A 22,224-nucleotide genomic window follows, 5' to 3' on the forward strand; every position below is an offset into this window, starting at 1 on the left:
CACAGAACCTTGAAGAGATTATCAATTCATTTTATTTTGAAATGAGTGTGTTGGACGCAGGAAATGGACGTCCAGGATACCGCAGGCGCTCTCATGCGATGGCTTTATTTGACTCTTCTCCCTTGATTTCCAAAAGGCACAAACCAGGTGATGGCGGCTCATGAGCACTAAGGAGATGAAAAAGGAAAAAAAAAAAGCTCAAGAAAAAGCTTGTGTGTTTTTCAGAAAACAAAAAGTGTTGAGAGTGACCTGTTGTGAGCAAGCAGCAGCACTACAGACAGGGTGCGTCCCGGGAGTGACTTGAAGAGTTTGCCCAGGCGTACGTCCAGCTTCTTCATCATGTGACACACTGACACTTCCTTCACAGAAGAAAGCACAGGTTAGGGTTTCAGAGTAGGGTTTGACGATTGGGTTAAAAAGTGACTAGTAAATGTAAGTGCAAGTTTAACATCTGTAAGTGTAAATTGAAGCATATTGTTGACCTGTGGAGGTTGCTGTGCTTGGCTTAAGTCGTGTGGCTCGTCTTGCTGCCACACGTCGTAAGTGACGTGCGGCGGCGTCAGCGCCGGACACGTCATGTACTTTTTCTTCCAAAGGCCAGTGGGGGACTCCACTGCCGCCTGTTTCCCCTCAGAATGCTCAAACTCTGGGGAAGAGGAAAAGACCAACATCAGTTGGCTTTTCTGTATTTTTCTTTTTCAAAGGGAAACTTAAAAAAAAAAAAGACCCTTGTAAATATATTTACATTTAAAAATTACACTTACTTAAAAAATACTCATCTAAAATGAAAATATAATTAAATTTGTGTATTTTAACCATTTTAAAATAATTTAAACTACAGGAATAAATAAAAATCTGATATTAAATTAAATTTTTGCTTTCAATTGAAACTATGAAAATATTTACACTTGTTTAGTTTTTCAATTTAAGAAAAAAGCTACACTTGTAGTTTAAATATTTTACATTTAATTTAAACAATTAATATTTTTTTATATTTAAAAAAAAAATATTAATGTAAATAAAAATATCAAATGTTTTTAAATACTTTAGATTTTTATTTGAATTCAAAACTAAAAAAAATAATTAACATCGTTTCACATTTTCTAATTGTATTCAATTATTTTTAACTGGAAAAAACAACCACATACTTTACACAAAAAAAAAACACTAATTCTATATATATTCATCAAATTGCAACAGTTAAACCCTGGAATAAATTATTCTGCGTCAATCTATTGTGACCTAAAAATAAGGAATAAGGAAGCCAATAGTATATGACAATTAATTTGGCTAAAACATGACTTTCTGTCACTCACGTATGTAGGCATGTCTCCCGGGCTCGCCCATCACCACGACTCGTTTCACCGCACCGTAGCGACTGAACGTCTTTGTCAGCGCCTTCTCGCTCATCTTGCACTTTTTGACGCCAAGCGACGCAGAAGCGCAGTCGTTCACCGCAAACTTGCCGTCTGGCGCGTGCCCGTTGGCGGTCGGGTGGCAGTTAAGCTTGAGCGCATAGAGGCGGCGCGCGTTGACGGCGTCGCTCTTCAGCGTGTCCAGGATCGCGTCAGAATCCAGCATAGACTCGGTGACTGGTCTCTGAACCTGAAACGTATAAAATACATGCGCTCACCTGGTTTACCCTGAAAATAATGGAAGTGGATTGTTTCTGTTTCAGAGTAAAACGTAAGCCATGTAAAAACATTTTAGGTTTTTTTTTTTGAAGTGCTTAAAAATATATTTTTTAAATGCACATGGTATTTTTTTTTGTAAACGTATTCCTGTTGTGCAAATTAGAATTAATAAAAAAGTAACCAACATATATCCAAACATTAATTTGTTACATTATTTTTAAATGTATTAACTATCAAATCTGCTGAGTCAACAAGCTTACCTTCATGGCGAGTCCCTGCACAGTGGCGCCATTTAGCAAGTGCAGTGCCAGCGCAGCCCCTTCCAGCAATTTGAACTCCACCACAGCATGAACCTGCAGAAAAACGATCCTTAGTAGACAAAATATTTTGAACACAGAACCCAGCCGAGGCGGGATATATTATCTCAATTTGACAATTCCGCGTAAATGAAACGCACCCTGTGTGCGGTATTCAGCATTTTGACGGCCCTGACGAAGCCACAGCAGCGGAACAGTCGCTTCACTTCTCTCTCTGTGAAGTCGGCAGGAAGCGGTCCGGCAAACACCACGGCCATGTCTTTAAGACGCCAGCTCAACTAAAACGCCAACACACGCTCTTCTGTTAGCGGGACCACGCACACACAAATGTACACGATGAGTCCTCACCTTGGGGTGTTGACAAGGAAGGACGTTTGATAAGGAGGACAAGCTGAGTACAGAGAAGAAGGGACTCTTGCTCTGTCTCCCGAAAGCGGCCACCACCTGCATAAGAGTGCATTGGCAAAATGGGTGACATTAAAAGGAGAGACAAATCCACGTTTTATATTCATTTTTAGTAATTTATTCATTTTTAATTTGGGCAGTTTTGGTCCATACTGCCAGGATGAAATGTTATGCAAATGAGGGGGCGGTCCAAAGCGTGTCTTGGGTTGGATTCCGTCGTTGCAAACTGCCTTTCATTTTGGCAGTTTTGGTCCTCCATATGGCGGAGGTTTAGGGACACGGGTAGACCGAATAACTGACCAATAAATATACAAACAACAAATCAATAGCCTATCTGGCTAGCGATCTAACAGACCAACCAGCACGTCTTAACCATTTGTCCACGGCTGCCCGATACCATCCATCCATTTATCCAATGGAGAGCCCCTGTGCCTCACCTCTTTGTCAGAGTTGTGCCACTGCTGATTGGCCGGGTGTAAGGTGATGTCACAACGTTTCCCCACATAGCAGACGGACTTGCCCAGACGATGCAGCACGTCTGCAAACCTGCATGCCAGGCATAGAGGGGATAAAGAAGGTCACCGAGCAACTTATCATAAACAACACTGTGCATGTTAGTTGTACCTTCGACTGGGTGTGTCCTTAGCTTCTTCTTCTTCTTCTATGGTTATACGCCATAGGTCCTCCAGATGATCCTCAACAACCTTACAGAACAAAAGAAAACGTGGCGTTAATGTGACTTAGAGTAGCTGCTAGCACCTACAGCTCCAGATGTATGCAATCAACTAATAAACTAATATTTAACCAACTAACTGACTGACTAATCAAATGACTAACCAAACATGATTAGGCAACTAAACCAAATGCAAACCAACCAACTAGTTAAATAACTAACAAACTAGATAAACTACCTCACAAAAAACACCCACCCGGCTAACAACCAATTAACTAAATAACTTTGTAAATAGCTACACAACAAACTAGCTAACCTACCATCCTACTAATTAAGCAACATGCTAATTAACTAACTCACCAACAAAATAAACAGCCAACTACTAAGTGGGCTAATACAAGCTAGTGTTAATGCTAATTATCTAGCTAACTAAAATAAACAACTAGTTACCAAGTGGATTATCTAACTAACTAGCTCAAACAAAGCAATAGCGAAGTAACTAATTATTCAACCAACAAATCAAATAACTAAATCCAGAACTAAATACACAAATGTTGAAATAAACATCTAATTAGCAGACTATCTGACTGAAGAACTAATCAACTGACTAGCTAGCTAATTAATCAACAACAACTACCTAACAGACTTAATAGGGCTGCCTAACTCTCAACTTTGTAGAGAAAAAACACAGCTCAACACACTGTACGTAAATAAACATTGAACATTAAACATAAACAAGCAAGCAAGCTACTCGACTAGCCGGCTGACGAACAAACTGCCTAGCTAAGTAAGTAGCCAAGGGGCACCTCACAGATAATGCACTAACTAGCAGTGTATTTTAGAAAGAGGTTTTTCCTTTGCTGTTACCTTCATAGGTGACTTGCGTATGAAGTATTTGACCAGATCCAAGGCGGCTCTGGCATCCTCCGTGGGGAAGTGTCCTTCCTCATCCTGCGTCTGGATGCGCCTGCCGAGCACCACCTCTGCCAGAAGCTTCAGCTTGAAGCACTGGCCAGACGGCGTCCTGTACAGCATCGATGAGTCAATCACGTGAGGGTGGATCAGCTGCAACAATAATGACAAATGCTAATACTGTAATCATATGCAACACTTTGGGTTGGTCAAGCTTTTGTCGGAGTTGGATGTCATGCTTGTGTGCACTTACTTTGAGCGCCATGAGGTCGTTGTATATGGAGTGGCCCACCAGGACGGCGTCACGCGGCAACAGTGACCTCAGCTTCATTTGGACGTCGCGTAATCTCGTGCTGACCGGATGCAACATGGCCGCCGTGATGCCAGAGAACCTGACAATGACACACAAACACTGTGTATGCTTTTTGTCCATGATAATTTTGTTTTTAATTGTTAAAAGCAAGAACCGCCATTATTGACCTCCTACCGTACTTGTGGACTAATGGCTCAGCTAATCAACTAGCTAGGTAGGTAACTAAAACTAGATAACTATGTAACCAAATAACTATTTAGCTGAGTAGCACGCTAGCTAACCACATAACTATGTAACCTTACCAAATACTGCCATACTTAATCACTTAACCAAGAAACGAATTAGCTAAGTAGCTAGCTAATTACTAGATCCCTTGCTATCAAATTGACCAGACTAGCTAATTTAGTAACTTAATCATCTAACAGTGACCACTCAACTGGTTAGCAAGCTAACAAAATAGCTTACTACTACAACCAAGCAAATCCTGGATAAAATAATCAATTAACCAACCAATTATCTAAGTAACTAGCAGACAAAATAACAAGATGGATAACTACCCAAATAGGTAAATGACTCAACTAGCAAAAAAAAGAAATCAACTAGTTAGATATGTAGCTAGCTAAGTGGAACACTAACTAAATGCCAAGCCAACTCACTTATAACTAACAGCTAATTATCTAACAAACATAGATTACTAAATGAACAACTGTCCACCTAACTATCAACTAACTAGCCACTTAGCTAAATTACTAAGCAATAGCAAGCTAACTAAGCAAGCCAACTAGAAGGCTAGTAAGGTAACTACTACTAAACTGACCAAATAACTAGCAGAATAAACAACTAAACAACCAGCTACCTAGATAACTAGCGAAGTACATAAACTAGATAACTAGCAAACTAAGTAGTGGACTGAGTAACTGACTAAACAACTCTACATTAATAATCTTTTTCTTTCTATCTCTTCAATTCCAATCCTGTTTGTGTTAATTTAAATATATATGTTTAGTCATCTGTTTATGTTGTGACACTTTTTATTGGATTTAAGTCTGGGGTTTTTTCCCCAGTTGATTGACAAATGGCCTGGTTGATTGTTCTTACTTGGTGAGGTAGTCAAGTATTTCGTGGTCGGGTTTAACCAGCTGGTCCATCATGCAGTTCCCATCGCTGTCCACCAGGGAGACTCGGGTCAACTCTCTGCCCTTCCTGGTGAGACACTGTCACATGATCCCCATCAATAGCTGGGATTGGTTTAGGATAGGGATGGACGGAGTCAAACCAGGAAGTCATCAGTCACCATTTCACAGTCTATTCCAAAGAGAGGGCTGTCGTCTGTGATTTTAACGCAGTCGCTGCTTGCGAAATCCTCAAAGCCTGTCAGTTCTGATGCAGACGACAGGAAGTGAACACGAGCAAGTGAGAGGGTGAACATGAGGGAAAGGTCAGGGAGGCGGCAACAAATCACCTCTCGCAGGGAAACGCTGAATGAATAACTCTTGCGGGCTGAGCACGTATGCTGTTAGGCCACGCTTGCTCGTACCGTACCTCACGACCACTGGGTGAGTCAGCAGCGCTGTCAGAAACGCAGAAACACACACACACACACACACGCACTAGCTATTTTAAAATGAACGAATGATTAGGTCACCACTAGATTGCGCTAAATTCTACACGCTGTCTCTTTAAGATTTCATGACTTAAAAGTGTGTTGGTGAGTGAGTTGGTTGGTTGGTGAGAATGACTGGGTTGATGAGTATACTAGTTGGTTAGTTAGACAAGTGAGTTAGTTTGGGAGTGACTGAATTGGTTACTGAGCAAGAGAGTGATGTGGATTTATAAGTGTGTGAGTTAGACAAATGAGTTAGTAAGGGACTGAGTGATTTGTTTAGCAAATGAGTTAGTGAAATTAACGAGTTAGTTGGACTGGTGAGGGAGTTAGTGAATCAACAAGTGAGTTGATGAATTAGTGAGTGAGCTAGTGAACTAATACGTGCTAGTTAGTTCAGAAATTGAATTGGTGAATGTGTTAGTATTTGAGTGAATAAAAGTTGGCGAGTTAGTGAATGAATCATTTTGTTGGTTTGGAGTGAGTGACTGTCAGTCCCACTTTGTAATGTTGCCAGTCGCCACCACCACCTGGACTGAAGTGGAACAGCCTTGTACATGTTGATGTTTTCCACCAAAGGAGTCAGACTGACATTTTGAGTGATTCTATACGTCTTTGTTGGTTCTTAAATTGAATGTTGAATGTTTAATGCTAACCTTTGTGCAGCTTGCTGTCGTCCTTGGGTTGCTGCAACACAGACGAATCTGCTGATGTGCCCACTTTACCGCTGAATATTGTAGAAATCAGGCTGCTGCTGCTACTTGACGGCGTGAAGGTCAACCTCTGACATAAACAATATTAACATCATCTATGCAAATCTGCACAACATGGGTTAGTGAATAATACCTACCTTGCTGTACTTAGTCCTCATGTTCTTGAGAGTCATGTAATGTTTGTAAAAGTCTATTTGGCTCACACCCTCCACCACCACTACATGGACGCCTTCAATACGTTTTTGTCCATGGACACCGCACCAACTACAAAACACACAGAATAACACTGTTTAATCATAACAAAACACTCATTAATTCACTCACTCAGTAATTCACAAAACCACTTAATAATTCATTCACAAGCCAATTTACTAACTTTCTTACTCATTTACCAACCATAAATCACCAACATAATACCTCTCCCAAACAAGAATTCCCAATAACTTATTTACTCAATCACACCACACCCACTTATTCACTAACTTACTGACTCAATCTTCAACTAGCTAACTCCTTAATTTTTTTTAATGATCTGATTTTTCCACTTGTATGAAGATAAACATTTTGGAAACTAAAACATAGCCTGTACTGACTCAGTAAACCTTTAAGATGGAACACGTGATTTCTGCGTACACGACTACACGTTAATTTAATGAGTGCATGGCAACCTCGGCTGTGGAACTCCGTTGAGTCCCCCCAGAGCGGCATAGTGCAGCAGCTCAGTCAGCTCCTCGACCGTGATGGGATGTCGCAGGCGGTCGGGAAGTGTGGAGATCCGCGGTTCAACGTCCCTCACTTCATCTGTATCCTCGTGGCCACTTTTGACCTTCTTAGCCACGTGGCTATGAAGATGTTGCTCGGGATGCTTTTTCCTTTTCTTTCCATTGAATGATGTTGACGACAAACACTCCATTTTACAGCTGATCTTGAAGCGGATGGAAAATATTAAATTCAATTTTAAAAAAGTCCGGCGCCTTCCAAATTTACATCTTAATACTGCAATGCAATTTGCAAACGTAAAACACGCACCGCGCACATGCCAGGGAAAGGAAAGCTTCCTGGTGACGGAAGATCCCGTTTGGTTTAGTACTTTCAAAATACATCTTTGAATTATACACATCGCTAAGAATGCTTGCGGTTTATGGTAATTTTGGACCCAGGTGAAATTGTAAAACATATTTTATCATTAATACATATTTCTTGGAGGTGTTCTACAATATTAGCATGCTGAAATCAGAATTTTTTATTTTATTTTGAAGTTCAACAAAGACGTGTTCACCGACTCTGCTATCGACTTCGCTGCCTTGCAAACCAAACTAGCCAAACACAGAATCATGCATCCGACGCGTTTCAAAAGAAAGCGCGATTTGATAAATAAGAAAGCCTCACCTAAACGCCAAATGTCGTCGCAAATGATGCTACGGGAGTAAAACAGACAAGCTCGAGTGGTGGAAATGTCGACAAAGAAGCTAGCCAAGTGAGTATCGACATAAAATTTAGGGAATGACCGGCTAAGCGGCTAGTATGTTGTGGCTAAGGCAACTAAGGTCATATTATTTAAAATTGACTAATGTCTCGTAAACAAATAGTCGAGTATTTGAAGTACCTAATCACCCATCAGGCGCGAGATTCAACAACCAAACAAAACTTTTGTCATGTGACGATTGACATATTATAAAAATATGTCTGACTGTGATTGAGCCCTCAATTTTTGCCAGATCGTGACGTAACTGAGGCTAATTTCCGTGATAACCACGTCCACATCCTCTTTTTTTTTTCATCACGTGATCAGATAGACTGGACAAAGTTCCAAAGTGAAAGAACCACTTTGAGTCAAAGTATCGTGTCAAATCCAAAAGGTAAGAAGAGCTGCAGTATTTGAGCAGAGGTTAGCAGCATCAGTTTCTGATAACAATGTTCAATTAATGTGTCAACCTGGAGTGGTGGTTATTTTTCTTTGGTCATCTCAGGCGTCACACCACTACACATGTATGTTATTTACAATATATTATTATATTGGTGTCTACAGAGAATTAGGACTGCTGAGGCAACGTAGGCAGTCATCCACTGGGCAAGAAAAGACTCTGCTGACAAGTTAGTGACACGGTTAATTTAAACAAACATGCAAATTTACAACGTGGCATTTCATAATATATTGTATTTAATATTTTGTGTCAGATCAAACATTTTCATACCTGATCGTTATTGATTTTGAGTCCACATGCTGGCGAGAGAAAACCAACCACACTCAGGAAATAAGTAAGTTTCATTTTTCAAATTGCGTTGTTTTTTGCAATTTCATTCACCCCCCCCCCCCTTCTTTTGTAGTAGAGTTCCCGGCTGTTCTTCTCAATACATCCACGAGGGAGATTGAGTCAGAGTTTCACGCGTATGTTCAACCTCAGGAGCGTCCCATACTGTCAGCTTTCTGCACCGAGCTAACCGGCATCACACAGGTGACTGCAAAGATCTAAAAGACTTCTTTTTTTTTTTTAAATCGCCATAAATGAGTAGTATTGAGGAGGATTTTTATTTTAATTTTTTACAGGAATAAATGTATATTATGTTGGGGTGGGGTGGAGGGGGAACTATATCTCGGTAATTGTACAAGAAGAATTACAGCATTTAGAAGAATAAAACCATGCATTTACAATATAAAACATTATAAGTTTTAGTATTCTAAGAAAAAAAAATCACTAGTATAAAACTATATTAATACTAGGGAAAAAAAGTAAAATATTTACTGTACTTTGCAAGGAAAACGTTTTTTTATTTTTATTTTTTAAATAAAACAATAGTGGTACAAAAACAATTTTACAAGAATATAGGTGTAAAATTGCAAGGATAAAATGTGTGATTTTATTTTCATTTTATTTTTAAACTAGAATATAACCATAATATTGTCAGAAAAGGACTGTAATTTCTTAAAAAAAAGACTACTGTATATCTAGCTGGGGGGAAAACTAATTTTCCAAAAACATTTACTAAATTAATATGAAAAATAAACATTACAAGAAACAAAAATACGTTTTGAATAGTTAAATCCAAATTTTACGAGAAGAAATTAGTAAAATGATAAGTGGCCATGAGGCAGTATTCATGTTATTGATGACTTAAACATGTACAGTATTCATTGGATTTACGTTATACAAGTATTTATGTGATGTGTCAATCATACCCAAGTTATGTACTTTATTTGGAAAAGGCAAGAGTTACTAACGGAGATGTTTTTTTTTTTTGTTTTTTTTTTGCGTGTCCTCCAGACGCAGGTGGAGGCGGGTGTCCCCCTCCGTATTTGTCTCTCTCAGTTCGGCCGCTGGCTGCAGAAGCTAAGCTTGGAAAAGGGTGTGGTGTTTGCCGCCCGGCAACAGAGCTCCCTCAATAAGTCGCCCGGACAACAAAAGCTCTGTGCTTTCCTCACGTGGTCAGGTAGAATAACAAAATGTTCACACATCCATTTTTAAACATGTCCTAATTAATCGAACATGGTATCAGATTGGGACCTCGGCGTTTGTTTGCACTATGAGTGTAAACGCAAGCAGATCCACAAACCTGACGTGCTCAACAGCTGGATCGACCTAAGGAACACCTACAGGGTACGTTTGTTTTGCACTTCTTATGACAAAGAGGTGTTAATGTCACACTAATTATATATATATATATATATATATATATATATATATATATAGTATGACATTGAGAATGAAGTCAAAATATTACAATTAACGTAATTTTCAGATAACAGAACAATATTATGAGAAAAAACTATTGTGTAAAAAAAACTTAAGCCATAATGTTACAAGACAAATTAATTAATTAATTTTATGAAAATAAAGATGTCAATTTACTAGAATAAAGTCATAATATTGTGAAGAAAAAGGTGTAAATTTCACAAGAATAGTCATAATTTTACAAAAGTAAAACTGTATAGGAGAGGGGGGGGGAAATTAATTATAAATTCGAATTTTACAGGAGCATTTTTAGAAATTAAAGTACCGATAATCATTTCACAAGATTAAAAACAGTTTCACATGAATTTCACAGGAATAAAACTATGATAAAAAAAAGCATGTATCGACATTAAGACCATAAACATTTAACTAAAATAAAATCATCCACAAACAATACATATTTGTCCATTAACCGGTTGGTGTGATTGGGCTGTAAGTTCACTTCTCTGTTTAAAATGATCCATTTATGGCGGAGGCATTCAGTCTCGTGTCGCTGTTGCGATAGCGCCCCCTCGTGGCTTTAAACATGATTTTGTCTTGTGTAGATGTTCTACAGCAGGAAACCTAAAGGTCTGAATGGAGCGCTACAAGATTTGGGAATACAGTTTTCTGGCAGAGAACATTCTGGTACGTGAAGAGCTTCACCTCTACTCATACTTTATCCATCAATTCTTCATCTTACATTTACAAATGATTCCATTTTATTAGGTCTGGATGATGCTAAGAACACAGCTCAGCTGGCAGCGAGGATGATGAGGGATGGATGCGTGATGAAGATCACAAGAAGCTTGGAGTGGGTGAGTGGACGTCCCAACTCACACCCTGGTTCCTGAGCCACCCGCCCGTGATCCCCGCTGACTTGCTTCACAAGCATTTTTTTTTAAATGAATAAAGAAACATGTTTTTTTATGGTCTGCTGCTTTTAATGTGATATTTAGACGCGTATGCTTAAAGGGATCATTTGAGCTGCAGTTAAATAGAAATATGGTACAGTATACTGTAAATAATAACATATTGACTGTATAAGTACTGCACATTAATTATTAAAATTATAATAATAATAATAATAATTAATTAAATAAATAAATAATTAAATTTTCTAATTTTACTAGATTTAAATCTGCAATAATTTTTGGGGGATTTTGTAATAATGAAACAAAAACTAATGAGAATTAAATAATGATAAATTATAAAAGATTTAAAATAAAGTTACAAAAGCAAATTTTCCCAAGATAAAGTCGTAGTTAAAATAGAATAAAAGTATCATTTTAACACCCTGATATTGATGCTAGCTTCCTTAGCTTGTCTGTAACATTTTTTGCATTGTGCGTTAGCATTCTGCTAGCAAACTTTCCAAAGACAAAGATGAATTCTTAACTAATTGCCAAACTGCTACTACTGTAACAATTGTTGTTCTCTTATCACAGACCACATCGGCAGTCAAACCCACGCTGGCAAAAAACAGTGAAAAAGCCCATGGTTCCAACAGCGAAAACCATCAGCCCGCAAAAAATAAACTAGCATCCACCGGGAATAAAAATGTGGTCCTAAACCTCGAGGGCCTAGACACCATTCAAAGTCTGGTGTCCCCAAAGACAGTTCTGGACGGTAGGAAAAGGCCACTGTGGGGCTTCCCGGACAACAACACCAGTGGCCTGGTTCTGTGCTCCACCGTCATTGGCGGCCTTGAACCTCCAATCTCAAATTCTAAAAGTGTGGAGGAGTTCTCTGTGGAAGATGAGAACCGATCCACATACGACGACATGGTTCTGGAGGACTCCGAGGGGACGTTTTTTCCAGATGACCACGTGGAAGATCCTGAGGCTCCAGTGGTGATTAAATCAAACACACCCTCCGTATTCAAGACCAAATGCTTCTTCATCCAGGAGAGGACACCCACTCCTGACGTCGCCATTTTGCGTCCCGGTGCCAGTGGCGCCTCCGGGATGCAAAATACCGGCGTCCTTTCTTTTTTACCGACCAATGGGAAGATGACATCACCGTTGTGCAACTGTGGACGCCGTGCCAAGCGTCTGCAGGTGTCCAATGGGGGACCCAACCAAGGCAAGGGGTTCTACTGCTGTGCCGGTCGCCGCTCAGGTGGCGGCAGGGGGGCGGGGCCAACCAAGAATAAGGGGTGCCAGTTTTTCAAGTGGGAGTCTGCTTTAAAAGTGAGGCGGTCCATTTCATCGGCTCATGTCAGGGACACGCGGCCGCCTCAGAAGTCCACGCTGAGGAAGAGCTGGTAAGACTTCACCATAATATTAAGAAAAACTAATCATGTCATTTTAGGGGGTTCAAATGATGGTTTCAAGCATGATGAAGTAGAGATGAATGATTTTGACCGGTGGTCAACTGTACATAAAAGTTTTAGTCTTATAGGTTAGCTAAAAAGAGGGTGTTATGTCTGCGAAACCAAAAAATATTTAATCAGCTTATCATATTATTACAAATACACAACAAATTAAGGCTAATTATTTATTCAACTATTTTTCAAGTTTATGTGAAAAAATATATTAAAAAAATGAATTTACAAAAACAAAATTATTGGAAATTTGCAATATCGCATTGTTAGTATTATCACCTATGTTTGCTTTCGCGGGCTCTGTAAAAATGATGTTGCCAGATCTGGCCTGTGGGTTAAACCCTTGGGCTGCAATATTTGAATGTTTTCTGGAATAAAAATGTAAATAAACCACATTTTGTTGACATTAGGCGTTCTTCCGTGAAGTAGTTTGAATTTATATACATATAACTTTAATTGCATAAACTTTGTTACATTTGACTTGCGAACCTGAGTGAGACTTTCGTCCGTATAATATTTGATACGACAAAGAAAGCCAATAAATACAATTTCTTAATTCCGTTTTACAGTTAAAATGTTTTGCAATTGTCAGGTTGAGAGAGTGATGAAACAGAATTAAGTGTGGTTTTGTTATTTTACAATAAACGCTCAACTGAACCAAACATTTAATGATTTGAGTTGATCACGATAATCCTGACTACGACACCCCCCGCCCCCCCCCCCCCCCCTCCCTCTCTTTTGTCCCTCTAAGCATTCTGTAGAATGTTTGCTTGGAGCAAATCCTCGCGAGATGTTTGTCCCCCTTCTCACGCCGTAGAAGGCTTGTTTGAAAAGGAAAGAAGCGTCTGTCATAAAACAGCATACTCTTGCAATCAACACGATGGGAAACAGATAATATTTCCCCACTAGTTGTTGGAAACACCATTCAATTAAGGTTGTATAATAATTACATGCGTAAATCGAGGGTGAGCTTTTCGTCTCCCCTCGCACACTGTCCATCAAAACGTGAATGTGGCGTCCTTCCGTCACCGAGTTCCATTTTCTAGTTGAACGCACGTCTCTAACACGTTCAACTTTACTTCATTATAACAATCGACGTGTTTTTTTAGTTTGTTTTTTTAATATTGCGTGTCGCTTTAAATTCGCTTCTCAGCCTCGCTACGTTAAGCGGCGAAGCTAACGTAAGTTTAAAAAGTAAATATCCAATTTATTAATAGCGATATCCAGTGACGTCATTGCCAAGATGGCGGCGGCGCAAGACGAGTTTCGGAAGCGCGGAAAGAAACACTTCATGGGCGGCCAGCATCACGCTAAACGCTGGAGGGGCTCCAGGGAACTGGAGGTGGGCATGCAGGGCATCCTGATCACATGCAACATGAACCAGAGGAAGTGCACGGCGGAGGCCTTCAACCTACTCAGCGAGTACGCGGACCAGCTGTACGGACCCGAGAAGGTCAGTGAACGCATCACACTGGTCCTTTTTCACATTAGATCGAAACCATAGTTTATCATTTTTACACCTACGGGTGAGTGTTAAAAAAAATACACTTCATCAAAACTTTGTCTGGCCAGCCTCAGAAGCAACAACTGACATCAAGCGTTTTCAATAACTCAAGTCTTTCACATGTCCGAGGAAATGTTTTGGCCGAGTCTTCTTGGAGAATTGCTTTAATTCAGCAACACTTGAAGGCTTGTGACGTTGAAGTTGACTTGATGCTGAGTTTTGGATCATTGTCCTGCTTCAGCTTGAGCTCACAAACTGATGTCTGAACATTCTCCTTCATCATTTTATTATTATTAATTTTATAAAGGGCCAAATTCACGGTTACATCAATCATAGCAAGTTATCCAGGTCCTGAATTAGCAAATCGCACTACAAATACCATGCAAATGGTATGATGTTCATTTTTTGGAATCCTGTTCATTTTTTGGAATCCTGTTATATTTACGCCACATACCTTCCCAAAAGTGCTACTTTTGTCCCCGCTAGGCCATAGAATATTCTCCCAGAAGTCTTGGGAATAATTCACATGTGTTTTTAGCAAAGGACAAACCTTTATGTTCTTTTTGGGCCGCAGTGTTTTCCCCGTGGAACTCTCCCATGAGGTCTAGTTCTGGAAATGTCCTGAATCTCTCTGGGACCTGGCAGTGCTGGGAAAGTTTTATTTACATTCGTTTGATCATCTTAAACATTCTTAAGTAGAGAAACAATGTAGTACTAGTTAGGGTTTCACAGTAAAGTTTCAAGCCTGGGTTAGGATTTCCAACAAGGGTTTGACTTTCAAATAACGTTTTCCGCTTTCTTGTTGCATAACAATTTAAACGCATTATCTGACATTGACAAAGTGCGACCTTTCTGCTGTCAGTTGGAAGAGGACGCTGGCGCATGCAGCGAGGAAGAAGGTGTGGAAGACGCTCTGAAGAAAGAGGTGGCACAGCTGCGAGCGTGCGACGCGAAACAAGAGCGACGTTTCCAGGCTCTGGAGAGCGGGGCCAACAACGTCATCTTCATCAGAACTCGCAATCTGGGTAAACATCTTGGCTGTAAAAAAAACAAAAAATGGCGAGCAGGAGATTTTAATTTCTGCTGTTTTTTTTTTTTTTTTTTTTTTACTGTAGAGTCCGACAAGCTGGTTCATCACATTCTGTCCGATTTGCACGCCACAAAGAAGAAAAAGACCCGTGTCATCCTTCGCATGCTGCCGGTGAGATGCAAAAAAAATTAAAACAGTTGGTGTGCTAACAGTTAGCAACCTGACTACAAAAGGTTTTTCAGGCTTCGAACGATGGGTGACTGCACCTTGTTTTTCACTACTTCCATCAAACTGATTTTTGTCGCGGGTCACTTTTTATACTTACCTCAGAGGGCCAGCAGCTAAGGTAGCAACGTGAGTTTGTGTGCCACGCAGGTAACGGGCACGTGCAGGGCCTTCCCAGATGACATGCTGAAGTATCTGTCCACCTTTCTGGAGCCTTGGTTCAAGAAACCCAACTGTGCCACCTACCAGATCGCTTTCAAGGCGCGCAACAACAGCCACAACAAGAGGGACGACGTCATCAAGGCTATTGCCGGTAATCTACGACTCTTTTGTTAGCTTGTTAGCGTTCTTTCAAATGCATTGATTAACTCATTCACTCCCAGTCATTTTCACTGAAGCAATTCCCTTCACTCCCGGCTGTTTGACTGGATTTTGACTGATTTTGCAAGGCCCGCAGAATATTGTGTTCTATTGCTATAAAAACAAACACCTACCAAAAGAAAGATCAAAGTATCTTCTTTCATCAGGAAAAAAAGGATATTTATATCTGTTTCCATTTTGCAGCAATTAGAATATAGCTAAGTTTCATCATTATTCACAAATCTATTTATTTAGAATTGTGAGTAATTTAGTTTTTTTTTTTCAACATGGTCCTGATTCATTTCCTTTGCTCTGCTGCCATCTGCTGGCCGTTTGTGTAATAGCTACCATTTTTTTAAACCGTTCTTGCAGTTGAGAGGCTGCAACAAAGCCTTCTGTGTGCTCTAGCATAAAAAAAAACGAATAAATACATCTTCGGGACACTTAAAACATTTAAAATAGAACATATTGAGAGCAAATGAGTTAAAAGCTGTCGTGCGTTTTATAGCTGTTATCTGAAAAACACTTTTTTTCATTTTTTAGATTTTGACGTTTTGAAAATGTCCGCGTTCATTGTCATCCCAAAAACATAAAAAAAGAGAAAAAAAAGACACAAATTAACGTGTTTTTCACATAGCTGAGCCAATATATGAACTGAATGTGGAGCAGTGACCCATCAGATGCAGCAGATGGCGCTGTGGCTGGAAAAAAACAACAACCACCCTCCAGCACTTGCTCATTATCGCATCCTATGGGACTGGAGGGGAACAGCGCCTAACAATTTCTCCCTCCAATTTTCATTGTTTTTCCCCATATGTGTCCCTCCAAGGCCTGGTTGGCAAACTAAACCCCAAGAACAAGGTGGACCTGACACATCCGGACCTCACCATCATCTTGGAGGTGATCAAGAGCGTGTGCTGTGTTAGCGTGGTCCGCGAGTACACGCGCTACAGGAAGTACAACCTACAGGAAGTGCTCAAGGATGACGAGCCCAAGAAGGAGGATAGCGGCACTGGAACGGAAAAAGCAGCCGAAGCACCCGCCGGTGAGGAGGAAGCGGCCAAGAAGGAAGAAGACGGCACCGGAACCGAAAAAGCAGATGAAGCACCTGCTGGCGAGGAGGAAGCGGCCAAGGAGGAGGAATGCGACACTGTTGCCGAACCAGCTGCAGGTGGCAGCGAGGATGAGAAGAAGCACCCTGGTGAGGAAGACACGCAGGAAGAATCTGCAATGGAGGACGATGATATTAAACGGGGAGGTGATGGAGAGTAACTGTTTTTTAGTTTGATTTTTTATTTGTAAAATTTGATTTTTTTTTTTTTAGTTAGTAAAAAGGTCGTATGCCACTGAGCTGAGAACGTTGCAAATGTTTCGTCAGAGTTGGCCAAGTAAGCAGTTGACTTTGTCGCAAGGACATTTCGAACATGTTCAAAATTTCCTTGGGTTAGGGTTAGGGTTAGGGTTTCATGTGTTCGCCAGTCACGTCTTTTTCTTTTTTCTTTCTTGAAGGAACAATTTCAAACATGAGATGGGTAGGAAATATTTCTGTCTGAATTATGACAATACTTGACGTCATCCGCACCTTTTATAGCACAATAGACCAGGAAATAAGTCCAAAATGAACTGGGCCGTGTTGCGTGTACGCAAAATGTCACAGCGATGACGTGGACTGCACAAAAATAGCCAATAATTACATCTTCTAATAAAAAGTAAACAGAAAATAATCATTTTCATCCATTGTGTGCGTCAATTTGACTCCGATTTCAGGTTAATTCATGCCTTGTCACAGAAATGTCGCAATATGTCAGAGACAGACAACCTCATATTTGCCAAATTCAACATTCGCAACGTTTGCAGCTCAGTGGGATTCGGCCTTAACCGTTTGTGTCTTTTTAACTTTCCGATGTTTCTTTTTCATGTGTCATATTCTGTTTTTCTGTAAAGAAACGTCCAGAAATAAACAAGGTTTTGACTCATGTACTTTATGAATTTCATACTTTAATCTTTTGACTTAAGAAGACCCACACACCAAAAAACAATTATTATACCAATTGCTTTCCTATTAGACAATTTGTTATGTTTTGGAGTCCCAGACATGCACACATTCTTTGTTGTTCAGGTAATCATACGATTATTTTTAGTAATTATCCTCGTCATCAATACTATTGATTGAATTATTGCTGTAATGCTCCTGTGTGCCATCAGGTGGAGCCAGACTTGCATTTACTTGCGCACGCTGACTGCTTTTTTTTCTTCTTCTTTTTTTAATGAACTATCAACTGTAGTGCATACAGACGACGACGTAGCTGGAATATATAAAATATATAGTTTTATATATTTACATGATGTATATGAAAACAAAACGATTCCACCAGGAGGTCGGCTTACAGGTAGGAAGGCCATGGCATGCTAACAGCTAACGTTAGCGTCCGCCGAAATACAGTTTTCTCTCTTATTTTCCTCATAAACGATCTAATTTGATTTTATCTACTACAGTAGTTTAGTACAATACTAGTAATAGTTTAAATCAGTTCGATTCGTTTATGTTGTAAATTGTAATTAATAACCAAGCGGCCATGTACAGTAATGTTAGCGCATATGCTAATGCTAAGGCACGATGCATGCAGTATGACTGGCATCAGTGCAATTTTTTTTTAGCTAAAATTAAAATTAAAAACCATTACTTTATAGCAATTTTAAAATGATGCACACCCCAGCTAAAATTACAGGATTTTGTTATAAAATTATTTTATTTTATTATTATTTTTAGCTAAAGTTAAAAAACAGTACTTTATACAGATTTCAAAATTCTGCACACCCCAGCTCAAATTCCAGGTTTTTGTTATCAAAGAAAAACAGACCAAGATAAAGCTTTTCAAAAACATTTACACCAATAACGTGACCTTTAACCTGTTCAACTAAACCAAATAAAGATTAAGTAAAAGTAAGATAATGTGGTTGCACAAGTGTACGCACCCCCAAATAACGAGACAGTGGCATTTCAGGTATGTTGACTTTATTGTATTGCACTGCGTTGTTTTTCTTTACAGGAGAAATGTTTATTTAATCAGTGTCACACTCAACCCAACATCGTTTTTGGCTTTCTCAGTGCTCGTTACACTTTGGCTGAACCGTTGCTGACCCGGGTTTCGTTATCTCCGGGATATTTACCTACAAAATTTGCCTCACCAGCGTTGTTGTCCCTCAGCGCCTCCAATCAGTGTGTGACCCCGCAGACAACTCAGACTACTTTTCTGATTAGATTAGCCAATTAGACATGACTCGAGGACGTGACGGCTAACATATAGCGAGCACCGCGGTGGAATTTTAATGATGTAGCTGCCTTCAGCACAGTAAAAGCTGGCCACAACAATATTTAATGAGATTTTGTGCTTTCTATGCGGACGAATGTTTGCCCCCCCCCCCACACACACACACTCAAAAGCAGAATTAAGTTGTTATATACTGTACAACAAAACTAAAGTCAGAATTTTATGAAAATTATGCTATTTATAAAGCTTTACTTTTTGAGGAAAAAGGTAATATTTTTAAAAGTGACTCTTGTAATATAAATTTCATCATCAGAAATCTATTTCATTGCAAGATTTTGACCTTTTTTCCTTTATATATATATATATTAGGGGTGTGAATTGCCTCTGATGTAACTGATGATTCCATTCGTATCAAGATTCATAGGTCACGATTCGATTCGATACCGATTAATCCCGATACAAATCTATAAATTGATTATTGCGATAAAAAAAAAAACCTAAATACTAATCAGTAAACTTGTACATGTACACTGTAAGATTTGTACAAAAATGTATTAATTTATCTGAAAATTCAGGCTTATAACTCATCCTCAGGCGACATCCAGATTTTTTTGTTGTCGTTGAAAAATAGCACTTTTTAAAAAATAAATAACCCCCCCCCCCATTTTTTTTAAAATCAACTTTATTTGTATCTTACATTTAATTTGGGGAAAACCGTGTTAATACTACAAGTATATCTTCATTTTTTTTCATTTTAATGTAGCACATTTATTACTTAATTCAGTCATTAGCTGTATTTCTCAAAAAAAAAAAAGTGTGGGTTTGGCTTACATTACATCCAATAAAGAAATGTCTGAACTTAAACATAGTTAGCAATGGGAGAACGTGGTTAGAAATGACCTCAGAGTCCACGTCTAATTAACCCTCAGCGGGCACTCTAGAGCCAAACCGGAGGCTGGAGACACATCCACAACGTTGTGTGGCGCGCTCGGGTTTAAATGTCACACGGCTGTGAAACAACAGCATCCATGGGCGTCCCCGGGGGTTCGGGGATTAGCCACTGTGCCTCCATATTTGACCTTTATGAGCAGCTAAGTAGTGTTCTCCAGGGTCTCGTTTGTCTCACTTTGGCTGAACAATGGCCTCCAAGCACCCCCGCCTCTCCACGCTTCACGTGCAGCCTCTGCTCTATGCACTGCAAGGACTGTGTGGCATCAATAATTACAACAACGGAACAACGTTAAGGCTTAAACTTTCGTATGCTAGCTTAATGCTAACGCTTAATAACATCTATGTTGCGGCGCTATAACAGCAACGGATTGAAAGCAAAAAGTGCAACAATGCAGTCGCCAAGCAATGTACTGTAATAATATTCACATCTCACATATATTCTTTGTCCTCTGCAAAGAACGACTATTATTAGTGCCGTATAGATGAGTGGGGAGGCTTTATTCTTGTATTACTGCAGCTTTTTGTCTTCACAAAACCATATAAATATGCCTTGTGTTAGCTTAATGCTAGCTAATACAATGCTAAACTTCACAAAAAAGGTAACAAACAGCATCGGTGTCACAATGTTAAAAAAACTTCAAACGGCAGATATTTGACCTCAAACAGTGGACAGACAAGACCTCAATATTCGCAGGCATTTAACTCTTTGACTGCCAAAAACGTTAAATAACGTTTAGTAAAATCCTACGGAAGAGTGCCAAAGACGTTAAAAGACGTTTTTTTCAAAACAGAGGTGAAACTAACCATTTTCTATTGTTGATTACTCAAAAACGGAATAAGGTAGAAACAAACTTTTTTTTCTGATGAAAGATGAGAGTCCAATCTTTCATTTGGTAGTATGTGTGTTTCCATAGTCCAAACACATAATTTTCTATGGACCTTGAAAGATCAGTCAAAATGCTTAAAATCGGCTGGCACTGGGGACAACCCGTTTCTGAAAACGTCTGGCAGTCAAAGAGTTAATAATGTTCATAATCATAGATTTTACTTCTAGTTCACATGGTACCATATTATTGCCCCCTGGTGGCCAAGCCACGCACAGCAGGCGGAGCACAATGTAATGGAACTGAACACGACTGTGGCCTTTCCATTCATTTTAATAAGGAAAGATGATTTGAAATACAAGTTTTGAGTTTTTAAGGTACTATTGGATTGTAACGTTTTCCTTAAAAAATAAATAAACTTTATTATCACTATATGACAGCTATTTATCTGGGGGAAAAAAAAAACGTTTTTATTTTCTTCATTTTTTGGATCAACATTTTTTCCACAAAAAAGAAAAATCTGCCTTAACGGTATACAGACAGACTGTGTTCCACTGTACACTTGTTTGCATAATGGCGTGGCAGATGAGTGTCGTTGTTATTTAAATGAGGCTGCGCGGTGCATCACAAGTCACCTCGTGTATGTGTGTGTGTGTGTGTGTGTGTTTGTGTGTGTGTGTGTGTGTGTGTGTGTGTGCGTTGTGTTTCTTACAGCGTTATTATGCTTGACAACTTGCAGCGCGACAAGAAGAAAACGAAGAAGTGATGATTACGTGCTCGTGTGCCAAACTGGGATTTAGCGGCGAGCTGTTTTGTGCCCCTGTGGCCTCCAGGCAGGTGCTGCTTCTTCACACACACACACACACACACACACACACACACACACGCACTGCACATATTTGTTTATTTCCATCCATTGTTAGTTTGGATGATGGGAACATTTTGGAGTGCGTGCATGTAATAGCCTGGGAGGAGGGATGTTGTATTGTACTAATAGAAAAATGCTTATCAAACCTCAGCAGCCCGCTATTAGCGTTCACCCCCCCCGACGATCCTACAGGTGGGCCGTTGGGATTTTGTTGATGAGGATTATGCGGGAAGTCATTTGTGGCGGAAGAAAAAGCCGAGCGGGAGGGCCATTAATGTGGCCGAATGAGTTTTGTTAATACCTGCAGCAATGTGCAGCAATTTGCATGTAAATGACTGGTTATGTGACTGCGAGATCCGAGTAAACATTATTTACATGACATTACATTTGGTCGTCTGCGGCAAAGTGGCCTAAATGTCATTAAAGGTGCAGAAAAGGAGTATTTAAAAATAAACAAATAAAAGTCACAATAATGCTAAGCTTCTTATGGCTAATCTTTGACGTTTTCATCAAATTTGAACGCACATTAGATGGCCTACTAAAAAAAGATGTGCAACTAGGAATAGGCAAGTAACGATACCGGC

General features: G+C 39.6%; 3 protein-coding genes across 3 annotated transcripts; 2 read left to right on the forward strand and 1 right to left on the reverse strand.

Annotated features, from left to right (window-relative positions):
• Positions 1–9: 9 nt before the first annotated feature.
• On the reverse strand, positions 10–7,642 carry rexo5 (RNA exonuclease 5). Its single transcript, XM_077569805.1, has 17 exons — positions 7,239–7,642; positions 6,708–6,834; positions 6,514–6,640; positions 5,717–5,824; positions 5,549–5,634; positions 5,353–5,468; positions 4,195–4,333; positions 3,897–4,094; positions 2,981–3,060; positions 2,794–2,902; positions 2,300–2,395; positions 2,092–2,229; positions 1,895–1,987; positions 1,317–1,605; positions 483–646; positions 250–359; positions 10–167 (listed from the first exon to the last, which is right to left on the reverse strand). The coding sequence occupies exons 1-17, from the start codon at positions 7,481–7,483 to the stop codon at positions 92–94; spliced, it is 2,301 nt and encodes a 766-aa protein (XP_077425931.1). The 5' UTR covers positions 7,484–7,642; the 3' UTR covers positions 10–91.
• Positions 7,643–7,850: 208 nt separating this feature from the next.
• eri2 (ERI1 exoribonuclease family member 2) lies at positions 7,851–13,967 on the forward strand. The gene is made up of 10 exons (XM_077569807.1): positions 7,851–8,047; positions 8,600–8,664; positions 8,749–8,829; positions 8,899–9,026; positions 9,834–9,999; positions 10,066–10,166; positions 10,847–10,928; positions 11,010–11,098; positions 11,729–12,546; positions 13,824–13,967. The coding sequence occupies exons 1-10, from the start codon at positions 8,025–8,027 to the stop codon at positions 13,834–13,836; spliced, it is 1,566 nt and encodes a 521-aa protein (XP_077425933.1). The 5' UTR covers positions 7,851–8,024; the 3' UTR covers positions 13,837–13,967.
• Positions 13,850–17,705, forward strand: thumpd1 (THUMP domain containing 1). Its single transcript, XM_077569808.1, has 5 exons — positions 13,850–14,059; positions 14,973–15,135; positions 15,226–15,311; positions 15,516–15,678; positions 16,555–17,705. The coding sequence occupies exons 1-5, from the start codon at positions 13,850–13,852 to the stop codon at positions 16,995–16,997; spliced, it is 1,065 nt and encodes a 354-aa protein (XP_077425934.1). The 3' UTR covers positions 16,998–17,705.
• Positions 17,706–22,224: the final 4,519 nt, after the last annotated feature.

This window comes from Vanacampus margaritifer, chromosome 7 (genome assembly GCF_051991255.1).
Source record: "Vanacampus margaritifer isolate UIUO_Vmar chromosome 7, RoL_Vmar_1.0, whole genome shotgun sequence".
Lineage (NCBI taxonomy): Eukaryota > Metazoa > Chordata > Actinopteri > Syngnathiformes > Syngnathidae > Vanacampus > Vanacampus margaritifer.